Genomic DNA, 25,421 nt, shown 5'->3' with positions numbered 1-25,421 from the left:
AGCAAACATGGAAGGAATGTTGTATACATAATAAATAAATAAATCTTTTTTAAAAAAAGAAACTAACTGCACTATAGCAAATGCCAGAAAGTAGTGCCACAGGGGCAACTGGAATGCAAGAGGGGAAGTAAAAGGCACTGAGATTTTTCACACATCAGTACTGTGTGTATTTTACCTCCACAACATTCATATAGACCAGATGCTGTATTATCTTGTTTTAGACATAAGAACTCAGAAGTTAGAACTGCAGGCAACTTGTCACCAGATCAATAGTTCTCCCAGACCACCAATAGACCCAGAAACTCACATCTCTTCAACTTGTGCATACAGACCTGGATTTAATGATCTGGTGGCCCCCTTTTCCAATCCTGTCTATCACTGTACATAGAACAAATTACACAGTCTTAGGCAGCCAACAGCTCCAAAATATCCAATTAACCCTAATGTCTCTACTAGCAGGCCAGGCCATTAAGTTGAGGAATAGTGTTTTTGAAAGACAGAAACATAAAATCAGATTGTTGGAGTGAGGATATATATTTGTTTCTTGGTGCACACACAGAAGACTATTTGTGAGACTTGAAAGCCTAGGAGTTAGGGCTGGCCTGATAGATCTGGACATCCAAATTTTGCATTCAACTACAGAACAACCTAGCTTTCTCTCAGAGAATGATGGAAAACCAGAAGATGTTTTGCTTTGTTTTATTTTAAAGGCTTAAAAAGAGTGGTCTGATGACTATTTAGGCAGCAAGTGACAGGTTTAGAGGACCAGGGGTAGATTGAGAGACCCAGGAGACAAGAAGAGATGTGCTGAAATAATGCAAGCTAGACACAATGCGGGGTGTGCACCAAGACACGATTAACTGTGTGTGTGTGTGAATCATTCTTGAGAGTGGAGCCAATATGAATTAACTGAGTATTAATAATAAGCCACAGATTATGTATAGTGGGCATTAGGAAAGGTCTGACCACACCACAACACAGTAGAAGCACCTGCTGCTGAGCGGTGGTGCTGAATTTTAATAAAAGGCTCACTTAAGTTGTGTAAGTCTGAAATATACACTACTTACTACTCAGAAACAATAAATAGCAAACATTCGGAAGTCATAAAACCTAGACTTGGCCAGACACGTTGCAGAGGGTTCTAACTGCTCTCAGAAATTGCAACGCTAGGAACGAAATTTGTGTAACCAAAAGATATCTCAAAATAAAAAATTAAGGAGCAAAAATAATAAACTAGATTTAATCTGAACTGACACATACTAAAAATCAGGAGATATATTTCAAGGTTCAAGTTGCAAAGGTAGGCATGGTAGCATATGACTACCACCCAGCACTCATGTGATGGCTAGTATTCTCCTAACTGGACACAAACTAGAGTCATCTGAGAGGAGGGAACCTCAGCTGAAAGAAGGCCTCCATAAAACGGGCCTGGAAGCAAGCCTGTGGGGCAGTTTCTCGACTGATGATCTATGTGGTAGGGCACAGACCATTGTGGGTAGTGTTAGCCCTAAATATGTCTTCCTGGGGTATTTAAGAAAGTAGAAGAGCAGGCCACAAGGAGCAATCTGGGAAGAAGTACTCCTCCATGGCCTCCGCTTCAGCTTCTTTCTCCAGGTTCCCACCCTGCCTTGAGTTTCTGCCCTACTGTCTTTGAATAGACTATGGTGTGGGAATGGAAGCTGAAATAAACCCTTTCCCAAATTGCTTTTGGTCATGATTTTACCACAGCAATGGAAACCTTAAGACAACTATGGAGACGGAGAAAGGATGATCTTGTGTTCATGATCTTGTGCTCAAAAGCCAGTCTAGGTTAGAGAGTGAGACTCTTGTCTCAAGAGACAAACAAAACAACAACAAAACAAAACAAAGAAATCCTCAAGTTGCTGAATAACTTCTCCAGCAGAAGGGGGGCAGAGAGAGCTGATGTGAGTAAGAAAAAACAATTTTACATTACCTAATATATTTAGACATATTTGAATTTTTGAATAAATTATATCTGTATACTAATTGAAACAACTCCTTCCATTCCCATCCCACCTTCTGCCTCATGGTTAAAGGCCCTGAGACAGGTGACAGACGCCAGGTGAAAAGGAGAAGACTATATAACAGACAATGTGAAAACCTTGTGCTCAGATGCAGGCTTCAGTGGCTTATCCTACCATCTACTTCAAATGCAAACGACAGAACTGCAACCCCATGCTCATCCTCTCAGAGAGCGCAATGGAAAATATCTGGACTGGGAGCCTGTAATTCCATACCTGGTAGCTACACAGAGCTTAGTACGAAGGGTACGGAAACAGAACCACAGCGCTGTAGCTCTGGCAGGTGACAATTCACACCAGCCACACACTTGGGAGCAGTGGGCATCCGATGCAGGTAAACCTGCATCCTCCATGCACTACCTGGGCATCTTCCACGTACTTAGTCCTTGTCCCCAGTCAATGCAGTGTCTTTGGAAATGACAGTAAGTTTTAATTATCTCGAGACCAAACGCTACTAGCAATTACCAAGGGGAAGGAGATGAGACTTATTAAACAAAGACTTGCTTTGCACAAATGGAGCATTTCAGAGAAGGAAAAACCACATGTGCACTCTTGATAGGGGAGTGGGGTTTACAAAGATGGTTTGAGATATGGAACGTGGTCTAGTCTTCCAAAAATGACCCCGATGTTATTTAATGAATTTAGTCCAAACCAGCAGATATAACTTAATTTCTATTTTTTAACAGTCTTTGCACAGTCTTCCCTTTTATCTAACTCTTGACTTCTTTCTTTTGAATTTTTATAGAGAAGCCTGGGCTACATGAGATTCTGTCTGAAACAAACAAAAAAAATGAAAGAAAGGAAATAATGGGGAAAGCCTGTCTCTGATTCTAGTATAAGCTTAAAAGTTTAAAATTTCACAATTATACAAAAAATAATATTTTCAAAATCAGCCAGATTTCTATAACTGAAAATTACATAGTTCCAAGATTTGACACTTCATGTGGACAGATGTAGAAAGCTGTCCAGCAGCTAAAATGGGATATTATAATAAGCACAGAGAAAGTAATGTAAATGAATACTGCTGACCACTTGCTCTCCAAAGCAGGACGCAAACTGTACTTAGTGGGTATTTTTCAGAAGCCATAAGTGATGGCTTAGGATGAGACCTTCATGACTGTTCTAGCCTGATGAGTGTGGCATTTGCTATTAAACGTGAGAGCCTTCTGAGTACTCCGCGACCTCTAAAGCTTTGTGGCAAACACTTTGAACAAATTAAACCTACTTATTCTTTAAATTTAAAAGGATTCTGAGGGTACTAGAAAGACAGTAGGCCAAAGTCAAGATGAAGCCCAACCAACTACATCTTAGAGGAGGAGACAGCAGCCTCACAGCCAAAGAGCAAATGTTCTTGTCTATTCTCAGTGCCACCACTAAGGTCCATCCACCAAGGCTATGGAGCAGCACATCCTGGGTACTTTCATACCTATTCTATTCTTATCTTAGAAAAATCCTATTCTTATCTTAGAAAAGCTCCTTGGGATTGAACTATGAAAAAAAATTGCTCAAAAAAGAGAAAAAAAAAAATCACACAAAATTTAAAAGTCTATCAATTTCCCTACACGAAACCATATGGTGTCCTAAGTTGATCCATTTTCTTTATTTTGTAATTAACTACATAAATGCCTTGAGAGGCTTCAGGCATCGTTAGGCAATCTGGAGAGAGTGAGAACTTTCTCCCTAAACTTCAGCTGAAAAATTATTCTTCTGATAATGTATTGTTTTCTGACATTAATGTTGAAATGCCAAGGCATTCTGACAGATAACTATTTGAAAATTTGTATTCAAAGCTTTTAAATAGCATGAAATATCAGTTTGGAACCAACTGCTAAACAGAAGGGCAAGGGCAGCGGGAAGTAGGGAGATTGTAATAGAGGTGCCAGTAACAACTCTGGCCTCCGTCCTGATATTGGCATATTAATGCTAGCAGTGGGGTTCCCAGAACTACAGCAATTAGTCTGGATACATTTTTCCCCTAAATGAACAAAATCTTCTTTGTTTGTGTTTATTCAAAACTCCACGTGTTGGAAACTGAGAAAAAAATATACAATGGAAATTTACAAAAGATAATCTAAACGTCAATTATCAAACATTAAGCTAAAGGAGAATTTCTGAGTTTCACTTTGAAAGCAAAGGAAAAGATGCTCTTTGCTGAGGGTTGGTGTGTTTACATGAATCACAAGGCCTCAGACTAAAGCCACTCTACTGAGGACAGTAACTACAGGCTACTGCTGCTACCGGACACCACTCCAAATCCCTGTGTGCTGTCTACGGAGAACACACTCTGAAGTCACAGGCTTTGTATGGAAAGAAAGAACAGAAAATAACTCATGGGTATTTTTCATACTGAGACTGAAACTCTATTCTTTGTGATAAACTGGATTAAACAGAACTGCTAAATGTGCATTTCTGTGTCTCTTTTCACTTTGCACAGCTAGTAAGAAATTAAAGTTTAGATTAGGCAACAATAATACATAAATGGAATTGTAGTAAATTACTTTGTTTTTTAAAAGATTTATTTTGTGCTATGCTCGTGAGATGTGTGTGTGTGTGTGTGTGTGTGTGTGTGTGTGCCTGGAGAAGTCAAAAAGAAGCACTCGATGCCCTGGAGCTAGAGATAGCTGGCCAAGTAGGGTGTAGTGAACCAAACTCAGGACCTCTGGAAGAGCAGCAAGGCCTCTTAACCACTAAGCCATCTCTCTCCTGTCCCTTAACTTGCTTTCAGAGTCTCTTCTACAAAGACTTAAAGTTCTTGTCAAATAGATCTTTCACATCCTTGGTTAGAGTTACCCCAAGATATTTTATGCTATTTGTGGCTATCGTGAAAGTTATGCGTCTCTGATTTCCTTCTCTGCTTTTTTATCCTTTGTGTATAGAAGGGCAACTGATTTTCTGGAGTTGATCTTGTATCCTGCCACGTTACTAAAGGTGTTTATCAGCTGTAGGAGTTCTTTGGCGGAGTTCTTGGGGTTGCTTATGTACACTATCATATCATCTGCAAATAATGAAAGTTTATCTTCTTCCTTTCCAATTTGAATCCCCTTGATCCCCTTATGTTGTCTTATTGCTATTGCTAGAACTTCAAGCACTATATTGAAGAGATATGGAGAGAGTGGACAGCCTTGTCGTGTTCCTGAATTTAGTGGGATGGCTTTGAGTTTCTGAGGGCTGCTGAGAAGCCAAGGACAATGGCACTGGGTTTTGATCCTACTGCATGTACTGGCTTTGGAGAAGCCTAGCCTGTGTGGATGCTCACCTTCCTAGACCTGGATGGAGCGGGGAGGACCGTGGACTTCCCACAGGGCAGGGAACCCTTACTGCTCTTCAGACTGGAGAGGGACGGGGAAGAGAGTGGGGGGAGAGGGAGGGAAATGGGAGGCGGGGAGAAGGTGGGGAGGAGGCGGGGAGGAGGCGGAAATTTTTAATAAAAAAATAATAAAAAAAAATTTTTAAATCTCTTCTAGTGTCAAGTCTAACACTATGAAATTGCATACTCCAGTTAGCAAGCCTTGGTTAAGTTACTTTACAGTAACCTTGCTCTCTTAGAGACTTTTCTTTTGCACACGTACCTTCTCTCAGAACCTTCTCATTCAGTTTCCCTTAGTCCCTTAGTGGACTGGAATGATTATGTTAGTTGACTTGTTTTATGTAAAGGGAAGTTCATGCAAGGGCATTGTGGGCAGACAAGCTCCTAATTGCCTTCTCATTATATTCTTTCCATTTGGAGCTATGTTCTCTTTTGCTCCCCACTCTATTTGCAGAGTAGCCATTCTTGTCCATCTGTGGTAACAATGAACATGATGTTTGTTCTGATATATGTGAAACAGGAGTTTAGGATAAAGGAGCTTCATAAGTCTTATTATCTGATGATCCCAAATGTTCTGGCATTCCAAGTTGTCTGCGAAACATCTGGAAAGTATTATTTTCCAGCCTCGGTACCCAGAGAGTCTGAATATGACGGTCTTTATGAGGCCTAAGGTCATGTGCTTAAGAAACTGCCCAGGTCATTGGAAGGTTCAAACATGGTTTGGGGACCACATGTCTTGCCTAATTTCTTTTTGTACTGGGTGTAAAATGAATTGTCACTGTGGTAAGGCAAGGGGCCTCAGGCCTGCAGCTGGGATGCAGTGCTTCCAGACCCAGCCCACTACTATCAGGGAATGATGTTCTTTGAGCACACATTACTCACTCCTCCAGATCCTCGGCCATCAGTATATCTTCTTTGTCAGTTTTAACATCCAACTCTGGTTCTCCACTAAGCAAAAGTTTCATGTTATAAATAATCAGCAAAGTTCCTGGAAAGAAAAAAATAGGAAATATTGACTTGTCAGTACTTCAAGTGCTCTAAATCCTAGGCATGTCTAATCACTTCATCTGTAGAATTCAGTCTACTCTAGAGCAAATTTCCTGTTTTGATTCAGCAAGATATGTTTGGATAAAATGCAAGCTATGCCTTATGGAAAATTACACTCCTGCCGGAGACTGCTGCATTTCCATAATATGCTGCTCTTAATACTATTCAATCCTCTATCAGTCTTTCAAACTTGGGAAGACTTTTTATAATTTGCATTATGACAATTGCTAAGAGCCTGAGCCCAGGTTGTAATATAGGTGAAGCTCTCATTGGTGAAACTGAATCCAATGCATATGAGCAAAAAATTAGTTTAAAACATAGCACTGAGTATTGCTTTTAGTTTATAGAGCAGGTGCTGACAAACTATTCTGAAAAAAAGTTAATTGGTAAATATTTTAGGGTTTGCAGTTCATATTTTCGCTGTCATAGCTACTCACAACTAATCTTGGTCACTATGTCACAAGAACAGATAGAGAGGAGGTATAAAGGAATGTATGCAGTTGTGTTCCAATCACATTTTGTTTATAAGTACAAAGCACAGGGAAAACCAGGTAGGCTACCTGCAGATCTTCTCTTCTCCCTCTGTTCCCCCAGATCCCCCCCCCCCCCCCCCAGTCTCATCCCACTCTGCAGCAGAACACCTATGGCCTTCCCTGCCCATTTCCCTCATTCCCATCTCCTGTGAATCCCACAGAGCTTCCCCTTCTAACCTAACCTCCTTCCACCCACTCATTGCTTTTTCTCCCAGCAGGCACCTCCTGCTAACCAGTGGCCAGTCCTGCCAGGGCATCAAGTAGGCTGACAGCAGATCCACATTTCTCCTTCTGCTCCTCTAGATGCCATACCCCCAGCTCTGTAACAGGATACCTGTGGTCGTCTCCCCTCCCTCTCTGGCTTCATCCCTAAGGGATTACACATGCCTTCTTCCCAAACCTTCCCCCATCCCCAAGTCATCCCAGTATCCCAGCCCCCAACACTAGCAGGAAAACATTGGGAACAAACCAGCTGAGCAGGCCAGGGAAACAGATCCACAGAAAATACCCTACCAGGCAGCACTCAGCCACTATACTCTCCTAAAGTCCAGGAAAGAAGCAGGAACCAAGGAACAAAACACACACCCAATAGAGACAAAATCAGATTCAGATATCAAAGACCAGACCTATAGTCATCCCAATCACAGACACTAAGATGTCAGCATAAAAATACAATCAATAACAGCCAGGACAGTATGTCTCCACTGGAGCCCAGCTATCCTACCATAGCAGGCAAGGATTACTCCAGCACAGCTGAAGCCCAAGAAAAAAACCTAAGAGAACTTAATAAGTCCCTAAGGAAAACACTAACAAACGTTGTGAGGAAGTGGATAAATCCCATAAAGAAGTCCAAAAAAATATAAACAGTGCAAAGAAAGGAATAAAATTGTAAAACCTGAAGATGGGGGTGGATGAATGAATGAAGAAAATGAAAACTGAAGTAATTGTGGAAATGAAAAACTTGGGAACTCGAAGAGAACTACAGAGGCAAGCTTCCCCAAGAGATTACAAGAGATGGAAGAGAGAATTCTAAGAGTTGAAGATATGATAGGAAAAAATGGATACACTGGTCAAAGAAAATGTTAAATCTAAAAATTTCAAAACATCCAGGTAAATGTAATACACCATATAAAAAAACTGAAATAAAAAATATGTGATCATTTCCTTAGATGCTGAAAAAAGCCTTTGATAAAATTTAACACCTCTTCTTGATAAAAGTCCTAGAGAGATTAGGAATACAAGGGACATACCTAAATATAATAAAGGCAAATTACAGCAAGACAACAGCTAACATCAAATTAAATCGAAAGAATCTCAAAACAATTCCACTAAAACCAGGAACAGACAAGGCTGGCCACTCTCTCCATATCTATTCAATATAGTACTTGAAGTCTTAGCCAGATCAATAAGACAACTGAAAGTTATTAATTGAAAAGGAAGAAGTCATAGTATCTTTATTTGCACATGAGATGAAAGTATACATAAGTGACCCTGAAAATTCCACCAGGGAATCTCTAAAGCTGATAGACACTTTCAGCAAAGTAGCTGGATACAAAATTAACTCACAAACTCAGTAGCCCTTCTGTATACAAATAACAATAGACTGAGAAAAAATAAGGGAAACAACGCCTTTCACAATAGTCTTAAATAATATAAAATATCTTGGGGTAACTCTAACCAAACAAATGAAAGACTCTTATATGATTAAAAAAAACTTCAAGTATTTGAAGAAACTATCAGAAGATTGAAAGATCTGTTATGCTCATGGATTGGTAGGTATGACATATTAGGAATGGACATCCTACCAAAAGCAAGCAACCCTGATAAAAATTCAAACACAATTTTTCACAAGTTTTAAAAAGACAATTATCAGCTTCATATGGAAACACACAAGAAAAGAAAAAGAAAAAAGAAAGAGAGAGAGAAAGAAAGAAAGAAAGAAAGAAAGAAAGAAAGAAAGAAAGAAAGAAAGAAAGAGGAAGGAAGGAAGGAAGGAAGGAAGGAAGGAAGGAAGGAAGGAAGGGAAGGGAAGGGAAGGGAAGGGAAGGGAAGGGAAGGGAAGGGAAGGGAAGGGAAGGGAAGGGAAGGGAAGGGAAGGGAAGGGAAGGGAAGGGAAGGGAAGGGAAGGGAAGGGAAGGGAAGGGAAGAAAGAAGCAGGACAGCTAAAACAATCCTGAAAAATAAAAGAACTCTGGGATGCTGGATGGTGACACAAGCCTTTAATCCCAGCACTTAGAAGGCAGAGGCAGGTGAATCTGTGAGTTCGAGGCCAGCCTGGTCTACAGACCTAGTTCCAAGACAGCTAGGGCTGTTACACAGAGAAACCCAGTCTTGAACAATCAAAAAAAGGAACGAGAGAGGAGAGAGAGAGAGAGGAAAAAGAACTGTGGAAAGTCTTATCATTCCTCATTTCAAGTTATTGGCACAGCTATGCCATTAAAAGCAGCATGATGTTGGCATAAAAACAGATAGGTTAATCAATGGAATCAAACTGAAGATCCAAACATAAAGCCATGCATGCCTATGAACACCTGGGTTTTTTGACGAAGAAGCTAGAAATATATACTGGAAAAAAGATAGCACCTTCAACAAATGGTCAAACAACAAAAAAAGACCAATACAATGACTCCTAATGATATTCTTCTATACTCATAGGTTGGTACCTTACTCAGCTATCATTAGAGAAGTTTCTTCCTGCAACTTCATACATAATGTCAAATTTGGTCTGTGGCTATGACTTGCTGACTCCTGCTCCAAGGAATGGTTAACTGTACAATCTATACACAAAACTAGTTACGATATGAAGACAAATGTGGTTTTTCAGAGAAATTAAAAAGGGAAGCTAATTATACTTCCTCTGTTACAGAGAACAGCATATGGCCTAAGAACAAGAACTCTGCAGTCAAAATGAAAACTTCATAGTCAAAATGCTCATATCTAAATACTGGATAGACTACTGAATAGTGTGGTCTCCTCAGGTCTCTCACTTCTGTGTGGTTTTACATCTGCCCAGGACCTGTACTCACACACAATGACATAAAAACGGAATGGGACGAGTTGGGAAGAAGGGAGCCCACAAGAGTACAAGGGTTATAAGAGGATTATGTGGGAATGAGGATGATCACAATACTGTGTATACACATATGAAATTAACAAACACACCATTTGTCTAATCAACTGAATGGACCTCATAAGAATAATAAAATAAGCAAAAATAAAAACCACTATACTAATATTTATATGAGCACTTAACAGTGAGAAGTCCTCTGAGAGATTAAATGGCCATGAATATATTTAAATACTGCTTGTAATCTTGCATTTTAGAACCTAGATTTAAAGTTACATTTTTGTGTGTATAGACAAGTATTTATGTATGTGGAGGGGCACAAGCTTAAGAAGGAAATCATGACAGGGGAGGAAGAGACCTTAAGGGAGGGGAGAAAACAGAAAATGGAGTGAAGTCTAATAATAGGAAATCGTAAGAGGGAACTAACTCAGGGAAGGAAAGGGGCTGGCTGGAGCAGGGAGGGGCCGTGAAAGAGAGGAATGATGAGAAGCAGGCATAAGGACACGTCTGAAGATACCATGAAAGGCATTGCTTCAAGCCTAACCTAAAACAAAAAGATTATAATATTTATACTAACATATAAATACTAACTTAATTGCCACTGTTTTTCTTCTCAATGACAGAGGGAAAGAATCAACAACATCTTTAAACTACAAAGCCACAGGTTATAAAAGGTATCTCAAAGATAAAGCAGGCCAACTTGGAAATGAAATTACCAAAATCTTACAAAAAATGTATTAATGGAAGCATTGCTAAGAGTAGGACACATACAGCTTCCTCTAAAGCAGACTTCTAGATTTCGAGAGACAAAAATGGAGACTGTCTAGAGAAAGATTAACACAAGGAAATTTCTATAGCTGTTGTGGTCTAGACGCTAAAGACAATGGAAGTTGAAAGCAATGAGGGAAGCGTCTGTCCATCTGGGAGAAGGGCGATGAAGCACTGCTTACCCCACACAGACATGAGGGCAATTACTGCATCTGATGCTATGGTAACTCTTTTATTTTTCTGAGACAGGGTTTCTCTATAGTTTTGGGGCTTGTCCTCGAACTATGTCTTGTAGACCAGGCTGGCCTCAAACTCACAGAGATCCACCTGCCTCTGCCTCCTAAGTGGGATTAAAGACATAAACCACCACCGCCCAGCCCCTGCTGCTAACTCTTAACAACGTAGCATCACACAAACTAAGAACCTGTAATTGATGGCTAACTCTGCTATGAAGTACAAGGCTGAGGAGCCCTGTAGGCACAGACTTCAGCATCCTCTGCTCATTCAGAAGCTGAAGCCTGAACCTTTGGACTTGTGTCAAGGATTTACAGTAAATCATATCTGGATTCTCTTAATATAAGACCCATATGGACAGAATGAACAGCTGTCCCATGTGAAACTGCACCTGAGATCATGGATAGAAAAAAATACAAAAATAAACGCTTCCATCAAAATTTTACTTTTTATGACTCACCACATCTCCCATAGATCATATCAAATTGTTCCATCAATTTAGCTTCAGTTTTGAATGGTGAGTATTTATAAATGATGGATAACTCTGTGAAGAACTTCTGGGGGTCCTCTGTGACACTCTCTCTTGTTCTTGTTGACCACGAAGGTATTGGAACTACAACCTGGTTTTGTAAAACACAACCATTTGTTATGAAACACACACACATACACACAGAGAGATTCCTTTGTTTGATCCCAATTCATTCTCTTCTTCTTCCAAATCACAAAACACAAAGTTAAAAGTTTATCTTTCTTCTGAAGCTTAGATTTACAAGGAAGAGACTGACAATGAATATGTATACTCAAAATTTTATGTTTAAAGTTTCCATTGTCAGAGCTGCTGCAACGGCTCAGTGTGTATAAGCGTTTGTCACCAAGTGTTGAGTTCAAGCCCTGAAATGACACACATGGTGGAGGAGAAGAACCAGTTCCCACGAGGTGTCCTCTGACCTCCACTCACATGCCATGGCACAAAAGGCCATCTCTCTCTCTTTCTCTCTCTTCTCTCTCACACATGCATACACACACTCTCTCTCTCTCTCTGACACTGTGTGTGTGTCTCTCTCTGTCTCTCACACATGCACACACACTCTCTCTCTGACTCTGTGTGTATCTCTCTCTTTCTCTTTCTCACACACAAACACACACGCACACACACTCACACAAATAAAAATAAATGAAAATAGGTAGGGTTTCCCCAATAAAACAGCTAGTTAGATTATAGCACTCACAGCTGCCAAGCCCCACCCACAATCTCAGAGCTTTCAATAGGTTGACCTTTGAAGTGTTCACCATTAATAGGCTTAGAAAATCCTTTGATATGACAGAGAACATAAAGTTTGGAGGACAGGGTGGGGGAACTATCTGGGAGGAGCTTAGATGAGGGGAATGAATATGATCAAAATATGTTGTGGGAAATTCTCACCGAATAAAATTTTTCAAAGCCTCTAGTATAACAAATAGAAACCAAGTTTTTAAAAAATTCTGTGGAAACAGAAGCCATCTGAGGAAGAGAAAAACTTCAAGAAGGAAAAAAAAAACATTGTTAAAATCTTCAGAGTAAGGTGGGTAAATGTGTGTAAACCCTCTACTCAGGAAGTAAAGGCAGAAGGGTCACAAATTCAAACAAAATCTTTGCAATTCAATGAGATCCTAAGTTAAGGTATTTTTTTAATTTATGCTGAAGATGAACCCAGAAAGACAAACACGTTATGTACTCACTTGTAAGTGGATGTTAGCTGTAAAATAAAGGGTAACCATGCCACAATCCACAAACCCAGAGAGGTTAGGTAATAAGGAGGGCCGGAGGGGGGGATGCATGGAGCTCCCTGGGAAGGCGAAATAGAAAACCTCTTTTAGGTGAACTGAGAGCAGGTTGGGATGGGAACTTGAGGGACTGAAATGGAGGGAAGGGAAAAGTACTGAAAGAGATGGCTGGAAAGCGGGGCATTTGGGGGTCAGATAGAAACTCAGTACAAGGGAAACTCCCACGATCTACAAGGATAACCCCAGCTAAGACTCCTAGGAATAGAGGATACACAGTCTGAACGGGCCATGTCTTGTTATCAGATTGGTAACTACCCCAATTGTCATCAAAGAGCCTTTATCCAGCAATTGATGAAAACAGATGCAGAGACTCACCGCCAAACATTAGGCTGAGCTAAGGAAATCCTGCTGAAGAGAGGAAGAAAAGATTGTAGGAGCCAAAAGGGTCAAGGACATCACAAGAAAATCCATAGAATCAACTAATCTGGGCTAATAGGAGCTCCCAGAATCTGAACTGACAACCAGGGAGCTTCTCTGGGACCAACTTAGGCCCTCTGCAGATATGTGACAGTGTGTAACTTGGTCTACTTGTGGGACTCCTAACAATGGGAGCAGGGCCATGCCTAACACTTTGACTGGCTCTTGGGAACCTAGTCTTCAAACTGGATTGTCTTGCCCAGCTAAGTACAAGGTGAGGTGCTTAGTCTTATCAAAACTTGATATGCCATGTTTTGTTGATACCCATGGGAGGCCTGCCCCTTTCTGAACAGAAACAGAGGAGAAGTGGGTTGGGGTGGGGTAGAGAGGAGGGAGAGGAATGAGAATAGAGGTGGGAAGAGAAACTGTGGCTGGAATATAAAGTAAACAAATCTATTAAATTTCAGAAAAATTAAGCTAAGGATATATCTCAATGATAGAGTATTTGCCTAAAATGTCTGAGGCCCTGGATTCATTCTCTAGTATGTATCAAAATAAAAAATAACAAAAATAATTCAATGACATAAGTACAATTTTTAAGGTATAATAGAAAATACTATGTCTTTGAAATAAAAACTGCATCTTTTTTTTTAAAAAAGAACCAATGAACAAATAAGAAACACTTCTTGGGAACTGAGAATAAAATTGAGGGGAGGGGGAAATGACATAAACAAATTAGAAGATAAATATCGAGAACATCCCAGAAAAAAAAGGCAAAATTTGAAGATAGAAAATATGAGAGAAGAGTTAGTGGAAAAAATATTTTTTAATTTACAAATCTACGTGTTAAAAACAGAAGCTGTAAAAGGAGACAAAAGAGAATATGAATTGAAAAAAGGCACCACCCAGAAGTGAGACATACGGGTTTCCAGAAGGGAAAGACGCTACTGTGCCCATCACATGGCTGCCAATAAACCACCCAGGGAATGCTCTGACGTCAGAACGAGGGATAAAGAAGGTTCTCTCAGTGGGAGGGAGAAAGAGAAAAAAGAATAATCGCATTTAAGACCACAGAACAAAATTAAATGGCTTCAGAATTTTCAGTCAATATACAAGAAACCTGATGACAGTGTTAAGCCTTCCAAAACTTGAAGAAGAATGAGGTCTAGCTCAGAAAGGACACCAAACCAAACTATGACCAAGTGTGGAAGTAGGATTGGAATGGAAGATGTTCATGCATAGAGAGTCTAAGTTGCTCTCCAGCTCAAGACTCAAGTAAAGAGCGAGCATGCTATACACACACACACACACACACACACACACAGAGAGAGAGAGAGAGAGAGAGAGAGAGAGAGAGAGAGAGAGAGAGAGAGAGAGAGAGAGAGAGAGAGGAGATTAGGGTCTGAGAACTTAGGAAGCTGAGCACATTACCAGTGCGAGTAGTAAGCAAACACAACACTAAGTAACTGTTCATTCTAGATAAGACAAAAGGTACATCAGAGAAAAGCAATTGTGGAATAGTTGATGGCCTATTCCAAGGTGACGTGGTGTGACATTAGAATGTAAAGCCTGGACACAAGCACATCCTGATTTTTGATAAAGTACTTTTGAGCTGTGTCTGCGTGCAAAAATAGAGAAAAGAAATTACATAAGTCCTCTTGTACAGTGGAAGGTTCAGAGAAAATGCCTGAATATCCGCATGGCTGCAATACAATGAGGCATCTTAAAGATCATCTGTAGGAAAATAGCCAAACAAAACACACACTTGGAAGAGAAAACCTCTGCGAATGTGAAAATAGTAAATGATTGTGTGTGTGTGTGTGTGTGTGTGTGTGTGTGTGTGTCCTCTTTGCCTAAAGGCTGTTGCTGTGGTTCAGAACTAATCCCTGCAGCAGGCTCACATTGACACGCTCTTCAGACCCCACACCCATCTCCACAGACCAGCCTGCCCAAATGCAAGCCATATTGTCTCCAAAAGTTCCCCCACTGGCCACTCGAGGCTCTCCAATCTCTCCCGCCAATCTGCTGCTTTTTGGCATTTTGCTATTAGCAGCCATACATACTCATTGAGCAAGATTCTTTAACAACACCCCAGTTTTGTCATCTAACCAATTTCTATGTGTGTGACGACCTTGTGATGAGGCCAAAAATGTCTTAATAGTGACAGGGTCTTCAGCTGTGGCGTTGGTAGTTTTTTTCCTTCCACGGAATCTAATCATTGCTGAGTGGCTAGTTATTTGCCATATGCGTATGGTGCATTGAAGTACACTTGACATTCAAAGACTCGAGCCTTGTAAATTAATAAGATGTTTGAAGTCCAGCTAAGGGAGCTTAAAAACTGTGGGAACTAGAATTAGCAATTTCAGTCTACTTTGCATTTGGTTTCTTTATGGAATGTGTTCTAAGCCTTTGACCTCGACAGTCTATTTACTTACAAAGTGATAAACTGTGCATGCCACAAATGGTGGCAAGGTCTCAGAATGCTTCCCCAAGAAATATTACCATGCCAAAGACAGATTCTTATTCCGGGAAATGTGGGCACAAGGAGCACAAAATTAAGTTCTCCAAAAAGCCCTCCAGTGACCCCAGAGTGCACAGACACCTTCTGTCCATTCCTCAAACATATGCCCAGATTTCTAAGTCATAATCTGCAAGGAGTCATAGCAGACATCGCCTCATGAGAGGGTAAATGGAAGCTGCACAGTTGCCATGGAAATGGAAAAAAAGCACCATCTCTTACCTCAGTGAGACCTTCTTTTTCACAGAAAGTCTGAGAAAAGAACAGGCAAGTCATGGTCTCTTCCTTCTTTGTGAAAAGAATGAAGTCTTTGCCAATCCTCATGGACCCACTATATTAAAAATAAGAGCACAGTGGTTTACATCCAGACACCAATAAAGAAGAAACAAGGGGCATAAATTTGTTTACCGTAACAGGTTGTTCTTTTCGATAACCCATCTGCTTGACTCATTCCCAGGAGTGCACAAGTATTGTGTGACTTCTCAAAGCACAGCAGATGAATTTGAGAAGATCCAGCCCTATGATTGTGCTTGGGATAAAGCTGTCTGAGAAAAGTTCCAGCTAAGGTTCTAAAGAACAATTTCTGGGCTCCGGAAGGAGCCACACATGCCTCATTTTCACTGAGGCAAACTAAAGAAAACTGCAGAAAGCACACCAATGCTCAAATATGCTTTGAGACACAATAGAATGTAAAGAGGCAATGACACACAGCTGCTCTGGCATGCCTAGGAGAGAATCCACTTATTCTAAACAAGAAACTCTTTAATGTTGTAAAGATCTGAGTCAGTTATGGATATAAAGTTTCCGAAGCAAGTTTAGATGCTCAGTAAAATAAAACTTCAGCTGGCTGTGCCTGCTTGTAAGATTTCTTCAATATTGTTTTCAATATTCAGCAAATTATTTCTATCTTAAGGGGGAACAATTCTCACCTCTTAAGCCCATTGCCACATTGTCCGATGAACTTCAAGGTTGATAACCGTTTCTTGGATGTTCCAAAGTAAATGATGTCTGGGACCTCATCTGTAATCGACAGAGTTCTTAAGGCAGTTAGGAATGATCTGGTGTGAGTATTGAGTTCAGCTGTCAAAAGTTAACCCATGTCTCAGGAAATTAGGACAAGCCCATAGCTTTTGAGACAGAGCACTGGCAAGGATTAGTGTTAAGACCAAGAATCATAGAAAAAGATACTCATGGTAATTTAACGAGGGTCTGACATTCATAACTGCACGACCTTAACTACGGATTAAAACTGTTAGCCTTTACTTCATTGCTTTTTAAAAGAATGTGCTAACACTACAGTTATGATAAACAAATGAGATGAGCAGATGTATCTATAAAATGCTTGGCATGCTATCTGAAGAGTAAGTGTTACTGTAAATGTTCAGTCCTCTGCAAGATAGTAGCCTTTTCCTGGGATTGCTTAAGGTTGGGGTTCAGGTGACATTGAGGACAGAGGGATTTCCCTGCTGCTGCTCCCTGGGAAGAAAAGAGATTCAGACCTGTAGATTCACTGTCCTCATCTCTCCATTCCGGATCCTGGGAAGGAAACCTCTGAACTTCAGAATATGTGATCTCCTAATTATAAATGCTCTTCCTATTAACTTGCCAAGTACAGCTTAATGTTATGTGGGGGACCTTGTGCCCATGTGGGCACAGACATGCTATAGTTCAGCATCACATTGAGTGAGATATTTAAAGGCCACTAAAGGATATTAGTCTGAAGCTAAAGACATTTGACCGCATGCTCTCGTAAGCGAGTAGGCCACAGGTGAAGTGTCCATGATGAGATTAAACAGCATTTACTGACATTTCTTATGTATTAGGAATGTTATACACTACACTCCACATGCATTTTCTACTTTACATTTACACTTACAGGAAGACATTAAGATCTGTATTAGTGTAGTGGTAGGGAAAAGTCGAGAAAATACAAGATCGTGTCCGAGAGGACTAAGTGACATGACAGAGAACCAACGAAGTGTGTCCTTCAGATAAAACAGTTAGGTATGGCTGGAGTTCAAGAAAGTGGGTACTCCAAGAAAAGTCCCAAGAGGTGGGTGGAGCCAAGAGTAAGACACCTCATGAGACACTGACAGTGAAGGGAGGGGGTCTGAGCCTCACTCTGAAGCACTGGGCACTCACTGAGTTCTTCAGCCAGAGAGTGACAGGAGCATTTGCACTGAAGTCCTTACACGGAGAATAACACTGTCCCTGCACAGTATTAGAACTGTGATAGCTTGTGCTAACTTTAAAGACACAAGCCTGATCTAAATTGTGAGTTCCAACCAGTTGGGACTACATGATGAAACTGTCTCAAAAGAAAAACTACAACAAAAAGAAACCAAAGATAGAGTCACGCAACATAGTACAGATATATTTGGTACAGAGACTTTGGAAGATGGGAGACAGAAACACCCTGGGCACCACTATGGTCATCTTCTATGGGGCAGGAGGGATCTAGCTCAGCTGAGTCCACAGATAAGTTGTATTTTCAGTCATATACGATAAATTCTTTCTTACATATTACTGTCTTAGTCCGTGTTTCTATTGCTCTGCTAAGACACCATACCCAAAAGCAACTTGGGGTGGGGCTTTATTTTGCTTACACTTCCACATCAATCCATCATCAAAGAAAATGAGGACAGGAACTCAAGGCAAGAACCTAGTGGCGGGAGCTGTAACAGAGGCCTTGGGGGAATGCCTGTTACTGACTTGCTCACCCTGCTTTCTTCTACTCCATGACCACCCGCCTATGGGTGGCAGCACTCCCAATGGTCTGGGAACTCCCAAATCAGTCATCAATGAACAAAACACCCTATAGAAACAGCTACAAGCGATGTTATGGTGGCATTCTCTCAATTAAGTTCTCTCTTCCCTGATATGTCTAGGCCTGTGCCAAGCTAACAAAACCAACCAGCACACTAAGGATGTACACCTGTCTCTGTTCTCACTCTTATGCAGAACCCAGATCGAAACACATACATAATACACAGTATATTGCATCAGAGTGGGTGAGGTAAAATACAGAGGGAGAAAGGACCAACTGGAGGGAGAAAGGTAAATAACTGGGGATGATGGGAGGGAAAGTTTACACGCACAATGATATACATGAATGGAAATGCCATTAAGAAATGCACTACCTTCTATGTTTACTAGATAAGTGAGTAAAAAAAATAAACATAATAAAACAATCCTCTTTAAAAGAGTTGTTCTTTTAACAATACTGTTTTTCCTCTTATGTACAAATGCTCTCCTTGATTCCCACTACAGAGTTACACCTATCCCAATTAACCCAGGATCAATTGAAAATATCAAAAGGAGAATGTGTGTTTACTATTCCTGTCCACTGACAAACACAGTTTAGCCACACAGACCACACTAGAGCATGATTTACCCACATCATAATCACGGGTATACAAGAAGCTGGGGCCTGCTAGCAGTGCCCAGCATCCTAAGAGGATATCCTGGAACACACTGCCAGCCCCAGCAAAGATTCAAAATTCTTTCTGAATACACACTGCTGTACCATTGTGTAAAAAACAAACAAAAAAAAAAAACAGAAAAAGAAAAAGAAAAAAAAACCCAAGAGATAGATAGCACTGTGTGGTTTCCATCTAAAGATCAGTTCTTCAATTCTTTATCTTTATGATTTATCCATCCTTAGGAAAGAGAGGTTTTCTCTTGTAGGAACTCGGACCATACTGTATGCATTCTGCTGCTTACAAACTCAGGAAAATGAACCTCCAACTCTTGCTAGACATGCACAGAGACTTTTTCACTGTGGTTTCTTACATTCCTACAACCTCTACCGCCTCCTACTGAAATACTGAATAAGAAATCACTACTTTAATCAAAAGAGACCAGAAAAAACTATCAATACAAAGTAAGAGTAAGGAGCTGAGTGGGTGGGTGGGGCATTTTCTAAACTTGCCCATTGGCTACGGGAAGTAAGAGATAACACCAAAGCTAAAAAGACGTTAACTGCTTCAGTTATGCCTGCAGCTTCTCCCCAAACGATGGCCACCCTTTCCTCACGCATGTGTCCAGTCTGCTTGGAATTCATCACCACTTTCTAAGCAGAATGATCGGAGCCCTAGCTGAAGTCACCTAAAGCATTATAAGAAGTCCAGTTTAAATCCAAAACAACCCACAGTCAGGATCAGAAGACGTATCGTTTTATTTGCCCAGAGTCGCTCACAAGGTGGCAACTGGGGTTACCCTTAGATGCACAAAGATAAACCCCGAGATATATTATGGATGTATTTGCTGTGATGTGAACATTCAGTCAAATCAGCTAACCCTCTGAAACAAGAAGAGGAAAAATACCCACAAACTGCTATAAAAAAAAAAAAAAAAAAAAAAAAAAAAAAAAAACAAAAAAAAACAAGGAGAAACAACCTCTCTCTCAAGGTTATGCATAAAATTAATAATAGCCTAAAGGCATTGGAAATTGCCTGAGGGCTCCTGCAACTAATAGGTAAAAGAGGAGCAACTAAAAGATCTCAGAGTCTATTCAGTTACTATTTGTAGTCTGTTCATTCCCAGGTGCTTTTGTCTTACAAGCAGAACGATTTGTCTTTCATGTGCTTTGACTATAGCATATACAGTCATTGTGCGTCTTGGTTTCGACGGTTAAAAGGAATTTATTTTGCCTGCTAGAATATTTAACCCTAAAATATTCCAAAACAAGTTGTCCAACATGTATTTCCCTTAATTGCTCCATATCTCTGTTTGGGATAGATAGTTCAATTTATTTTTATTTATTTCGTGGGCTTGCAGGCTGCTTCCTTCCACCGCCAGTTAGGTATCTGGATAATTAACTTACCAGGACTCATGCCACATCCATCATCCAGGAAACACAACATGAATCCTCCCTGCAGCGTTTCATTCTCCACTGTAAGAGAAAGCAGTTAGTCTTAATAAATATTGGGCTTAATGTGTTCATCCGAAAATCATGCTGCTCCCATAATTATTTGTCCTCCTCCATGGCAGGCGTGGAGCCCCAGGTATGGAATAGAGATGGGTTTGGAATAGAGTCTGGGCTATGGCTGCCTCAGAAACTGCAGGGGGAAAACCATCACATAGCAAAAAGGATTTAAATTAACACGCAACCTCTGTGGGTGAGTAAATTATGCATACAGCAGGACAGGCCCTGCTTGGGACCTGGATTGATCTTTACATTCAGGTAGTAATTTTCCCAGAGGAGAAGGGAGAGTGATAACCACGAGAAGTGACCCCAAGATCTATCTTCTCGCTCTTCCCTTATGCCCTCCCAACATTGTGCAATTCTAAAATAAATCTGAGCCCTTCTTAATAAAATTCATCAGGCTCCCTTCTAAGTAGTTAATTCCTCTGAGACCCTTTGGTGAGTGTTTCTTCGGAGCAGCAAATATCTGTTTCTGGAAAGGGTTGAGTCACTAGAAGTCAATTTTGATGACGAAGAGATGCCATTAAATTACATATTCTAAGCTACAGGTTAAAATGTTAAAGGTGTGACCAAAACTAATGAATCTAATTTCAGCGAGCAGTCTGTAAACCAGTTCTGAAACTAATTATGAGTACTATGAGTACTAACACATTGCGTTTTTAAATAATAGTGCTATTGATGAGTAACATATGGACAATAAATAAAATATGCTTAAAGTATATATTTTGACTAGTGCTTATGTATTCGTGGAAACATCACACTCCAAGCAAAGAACACACCCAGCACCCCAAATACTTCCTCCTGACCTTCTGTAATCCCTCCCCCTTCCACACCTGATCACCCTGACCTAGTCCTCAGACAATCATTGACATGTGTTCTGTTGCCATGAATTACATTTTTTAGCATATTTAAATCAACCTATGTATTCAAAGTTCAATTAGAACTCACATTTAAAATTGAGGCGATGCTCAAGGTAGCCAATGTAAAAATATCTAAAAGATGTATCTACTTGTATTAGCCCACTTTTGCTACTATAACAAAATGCTTAAGGCTGGATAATTTATGAGGGGAAAAGTAATTATTTATCTCATAATTCTGCAGGCCTACAAGCACAGTGCCATTTTCTGCTCAGCTCTGTGAGGACTTCACGGCACACCAAACACCAGTACGAAGACTGAATGTAAGAGCATGCCACAGAGTGACCAAATGGCAAGACAGGTGACCAGAAACCCAGAGTCAAAGTTCATGACAACCTACTTACAACAACATTAATGTCGTTGAAGGATGAAATCTCCAATGCTCTAATCACCCCCAACTAGGAATCAATGTCCCGACATCTCTCAATGTCACCTACTGATGACTAAGTGTCTAAGACATTCAGAGGACAAACCACATTCAAACCATAAAACTAATCTGGGGAGGTTCCCAGTAACGTGACCTCATACTCATGCTAACAGCTGTTACTCCTTGATTTTTGTTCATCCAGGACTCAGAAGTGCATGGTCCAGGACATGACTGAGCCTCGACAGCTCTCAGTAGCCACCACTAAATCTGAAGATTTTAAAATACAATAACTTATGGGAGAACCCAGAAGACACGATACAACAGCTTAGAAAGACCAAGATTCCCAGGACAGACACACTACAGACATATGTATACCAGGGGCTTAGGGGTGAGCAGATGTGACCTCAAAATCTAGGCATACCTACTATCCCACACAGAGACAGCCTTACCTCTCTCTCTCTTAAAGCAGTCAATCTGGGCCTAGAGAGGTGTCTCTGTGGTTAAGAGCACATACTGTTCTTGCAGAGGACCTGTGTTTTGGTCCCAGCACTCATATCAGGAAACCCACAATTGTCTGGAACTCCAGCTCTAGGGAAACCCAACCTTCATTTTTGGATTCTGCGGGTGCCTTCACTCACATGCACAAACCCACACACAGAGAGACGTGCATACAAATGCAATTAAAAAACAATAAAAATAAGTCTTTCTTTAAAAGCTATGGGGCTCAGGTTCCTCTCACCTAATAATCATGGATTTCCCAAAGCAAACACCATTATCATTTCCACAAAACTTAGTCCTTTCTGCACTGGACTTTGGCCAAGTCAACACTTGAGGACTATTGAGTTTCCACTCCTTCCCCACCTGGACACGGGTCCTCAGCGACCTGGTCTTCTTCTCACGGGGATTAGACGAATCTATCCTGTTGTATTGATTTCACTCCGACAGTCACTATCTCTTTTCTGGGAGACAGCAATACTCCCTAACTCCCTCCCTTAATCACAACGTGCAGCCCAATTTTAGGAAGCTGTTCATGTCACCGCTCCTGCTAAAATCCTGCCGACTTCCCACGGCTCTCAAGAAAAAAGTCCAAGCCACAGGGCAAGTCATGCTTCTCTGTCATGGCCTAATTTTCCAACTTCAACCTTCATCATCCCCTCAATTGACCACAACGCCACACAAATACATTCCGTGAAGTAATCTTAAATATCTCCTGAGTGAATTATGACACATCCCCTTCTCTTGTCTGATCCACCAGCTGGAGTAGACTCTCCTCTCAGACAACTTCTTGTAAGGTTTCTTTCTAGCAGTTTTCCTAATACTTCCGTGTCATCAGGTACCTGAATTGTCTCTTTCTATGATGCTTTTTCCCCACTGTGATCATCTAACCCTGATGCTGGACCTGCGAGTGCATTTACTCTCTCAAAAGACTACAAACCACATCCGAATATTATGTCTCAGCGACAGAGACTCATATTTTCATTTATTTCTCAAACTTTTCATAATTTGAATAGAAAGATCGAAGAGAGTATCATTTGTTATGCCTTGGGGTTTCAAAATCTACCTATCTCATAAGCCCTAAACACTCATCTTAACATGTTCAGAAAAGAGAAGTGATCTGTGACACCTTTTGCACAGAGATGGAATCACATTATGTATGGACAATATTCTCTCCCGTGTGATCAAAACTAACAGAAGGACGCGTGTGTTGGTGTAGAAAGGCAGCATTAACTGCATCACAGAAATTAATGTCGTTAGCATCGTAATCTACCAAGACTAACTAATAAGTGCACAAAACGCTGAGGGACCACAAATGAAGGCAATAAAGAAAGTACAGTGGGTTTGCGGTTGTAGCACTTAGATAATTATCTGTACTACATATCCACTTACGCATTTTAAACTATGGGAAGAAAAAAGTGAGGTATGCTTAATCATGAACAACGATTACGTTAATGTGATTTTTAAAAGAAAACTACTTTCCATGGCCAAATTCACGGCTCCAAATCACTCAGATGTTTCCACAGAACTCTAGAAGAGATCATTTTGTAAACGGGCCTTCGGGTAAGTGAGCAATTTGACCCTCGGAGTATGCATTTCTCAATCCGGCTCCCCACAGGGACACTGTTCGTGAAGCACTTAAATTGCATTAAAAATCTATAGAATGTGGTGTGATTTGATGAAATAAAATAAAAGTAAAGTAGCTATAGGCTTTTCTTTAGAAGAAAAAACAAGAAAGGAAATGTGTGCTCACCTGAAAACACATCAAGTCGCAAAGCCCCGGCATCTCTGGAAACAATGCAAAAATAACATTACTTTACAGAAAAAAAAATGTGCCTTAAAAATAACATTAATCCCAATAGCTTATGCAAGGTGTAACCTATTATCAGATATCAAACAATATAAAAGTCATAAATCACTTAAGATCAATTTCTAAGACGGTTCGCTGTACATTTATATAAAAAGAAATGTCATCACCCATAATTTGGGATTATTACAAAAGTTATGACTTAGTAACTTAAAAGACTAGAGATGAAATTTAGTGGTAGTTATTTTTTTAAAAAAGGTTCAAAATGAGTATAAATATAGTGTTTATATTTTAAAGACTTCCTGGAGAATAATACGGAACCATAGGATGATTTTCATGATATATCCCAGTTCAAAAACTGAAAATTCAGAAAAGGAAAATTATTGTCATTTGTGCCACGTGACCACATTTTTAAAGGATATATATATATATCCATATATATATATATATATATCCATATATATATATCCATATATATATATCCATATATATATATATATCCATATATATATATATCCATATGTGTGTGTGTGTGTGTGTGTGTGTGTGTGTGTGTGTGTGTGTGTACAAAGGAAATGAGTTCCTTTGCAATGGTGGAGGTGAAGCCCCAGGCTCCATATGTGCTAGGAAAATACTTTACATAGCGCTCAAAACGTTAATAAAGGATTTCTCTCGACTGGAACTAGGCAAACTATTGACTATGGACGAAGTCTGACTCACCAACTGTCTTATAAGTAAAGCTTTATTAGAACACGATCGTACTTGTTCATTTAAGTACTGGCTATGGTTTTCTTAGCCCTACGTTGGCAAAACAGTCATTTCAGCAGAGGCTGGACAGCCTTCAGAGACAAATAGATTTATTTTCTGATCTTTCACAGAGAAGTGTTCTGATTCCTGCTCTATGAGACCAGTGATTTTTCTGCTCTTTCTTTTTTCCCTTATTTTCTCAGTTTTTAAAATACATAGCTATTTCTTGTATTTCAAGATTTATAGAAGTAAAAAAATCATAAAGCAAAGGAGGAAGGACCCCAAGATCCTGGCTTCCATATTTGGAGTGAGAGAAGAGACACAGACCATGAGGTCTTGGCTGATGAGGAAGAATGCGTGCTGAGGAAGGGAGAGTCTGTGCGGAAGGAGGGGGCTGGGACACCTGTGCAGATGCTCTTGTCTACACACATAGTCAAAGAGGAGACTGAGTACTGTAGCTGGTA

At 40.2% G+C, this 25,421-nt stretch overlaps 1 protein-coding gene across 1 annotated transcript in view; it reads right to left on the bottom strand.

The window, feature by feature from the left end:
• Positions 1-25,421, bottom strand: part of Morc1 (MORC family CW-type zinc finger 1) — a 164,807-nt gene that overhangs the window by 127,835 nt on the left and 11,551 nt on the right. The window contains exons 3-8 of the mRNA XM_042055818.1: positions 24,157-24,191; positions 20,523-20,591; positions 16,627-16,717; positions 15,920-16,028; positions 11,459-11,618; positions 6,232-6,337 (exon numbers count right to left, since the gene is read on the bottom strand). Of these exons, the coding sequence (XP_041911752.1) occupies positions 6,232-6,337; positions 11,459-11,618; positions 15,920-16,028; positions 16,627-16,717; positions 20,523-20,591; positions 24,157-24,191 (570 nt within the window). The remainder of the gene's footprint in view (positions 1-6,231; positions 6,338-11,458; positions 11,619-15,919; positions 16,029-16,626; positions 16,718-20,522; positions 20,592-24,156; positions 24,192-25,421) is intronic.

The sequence above is a fragment of the Arvicola amphibius genome, chromosome 10 (assembly GCF_903992535.2).
Source record: "Arvicola amphibius chromosome 10, mArvAmp1.2, whole genome shotgun sequence".
In the NCBI taxonomy this organism is placed as follows: Eukaryota; Metazoa; Chordata; class Mammalia; order Rodentia; family Cricetidae; genus Arvicola; species Arvicola amphibius.
This window is presented reverse-complemented; position numbering and strand designations above follow the sequence as displayed.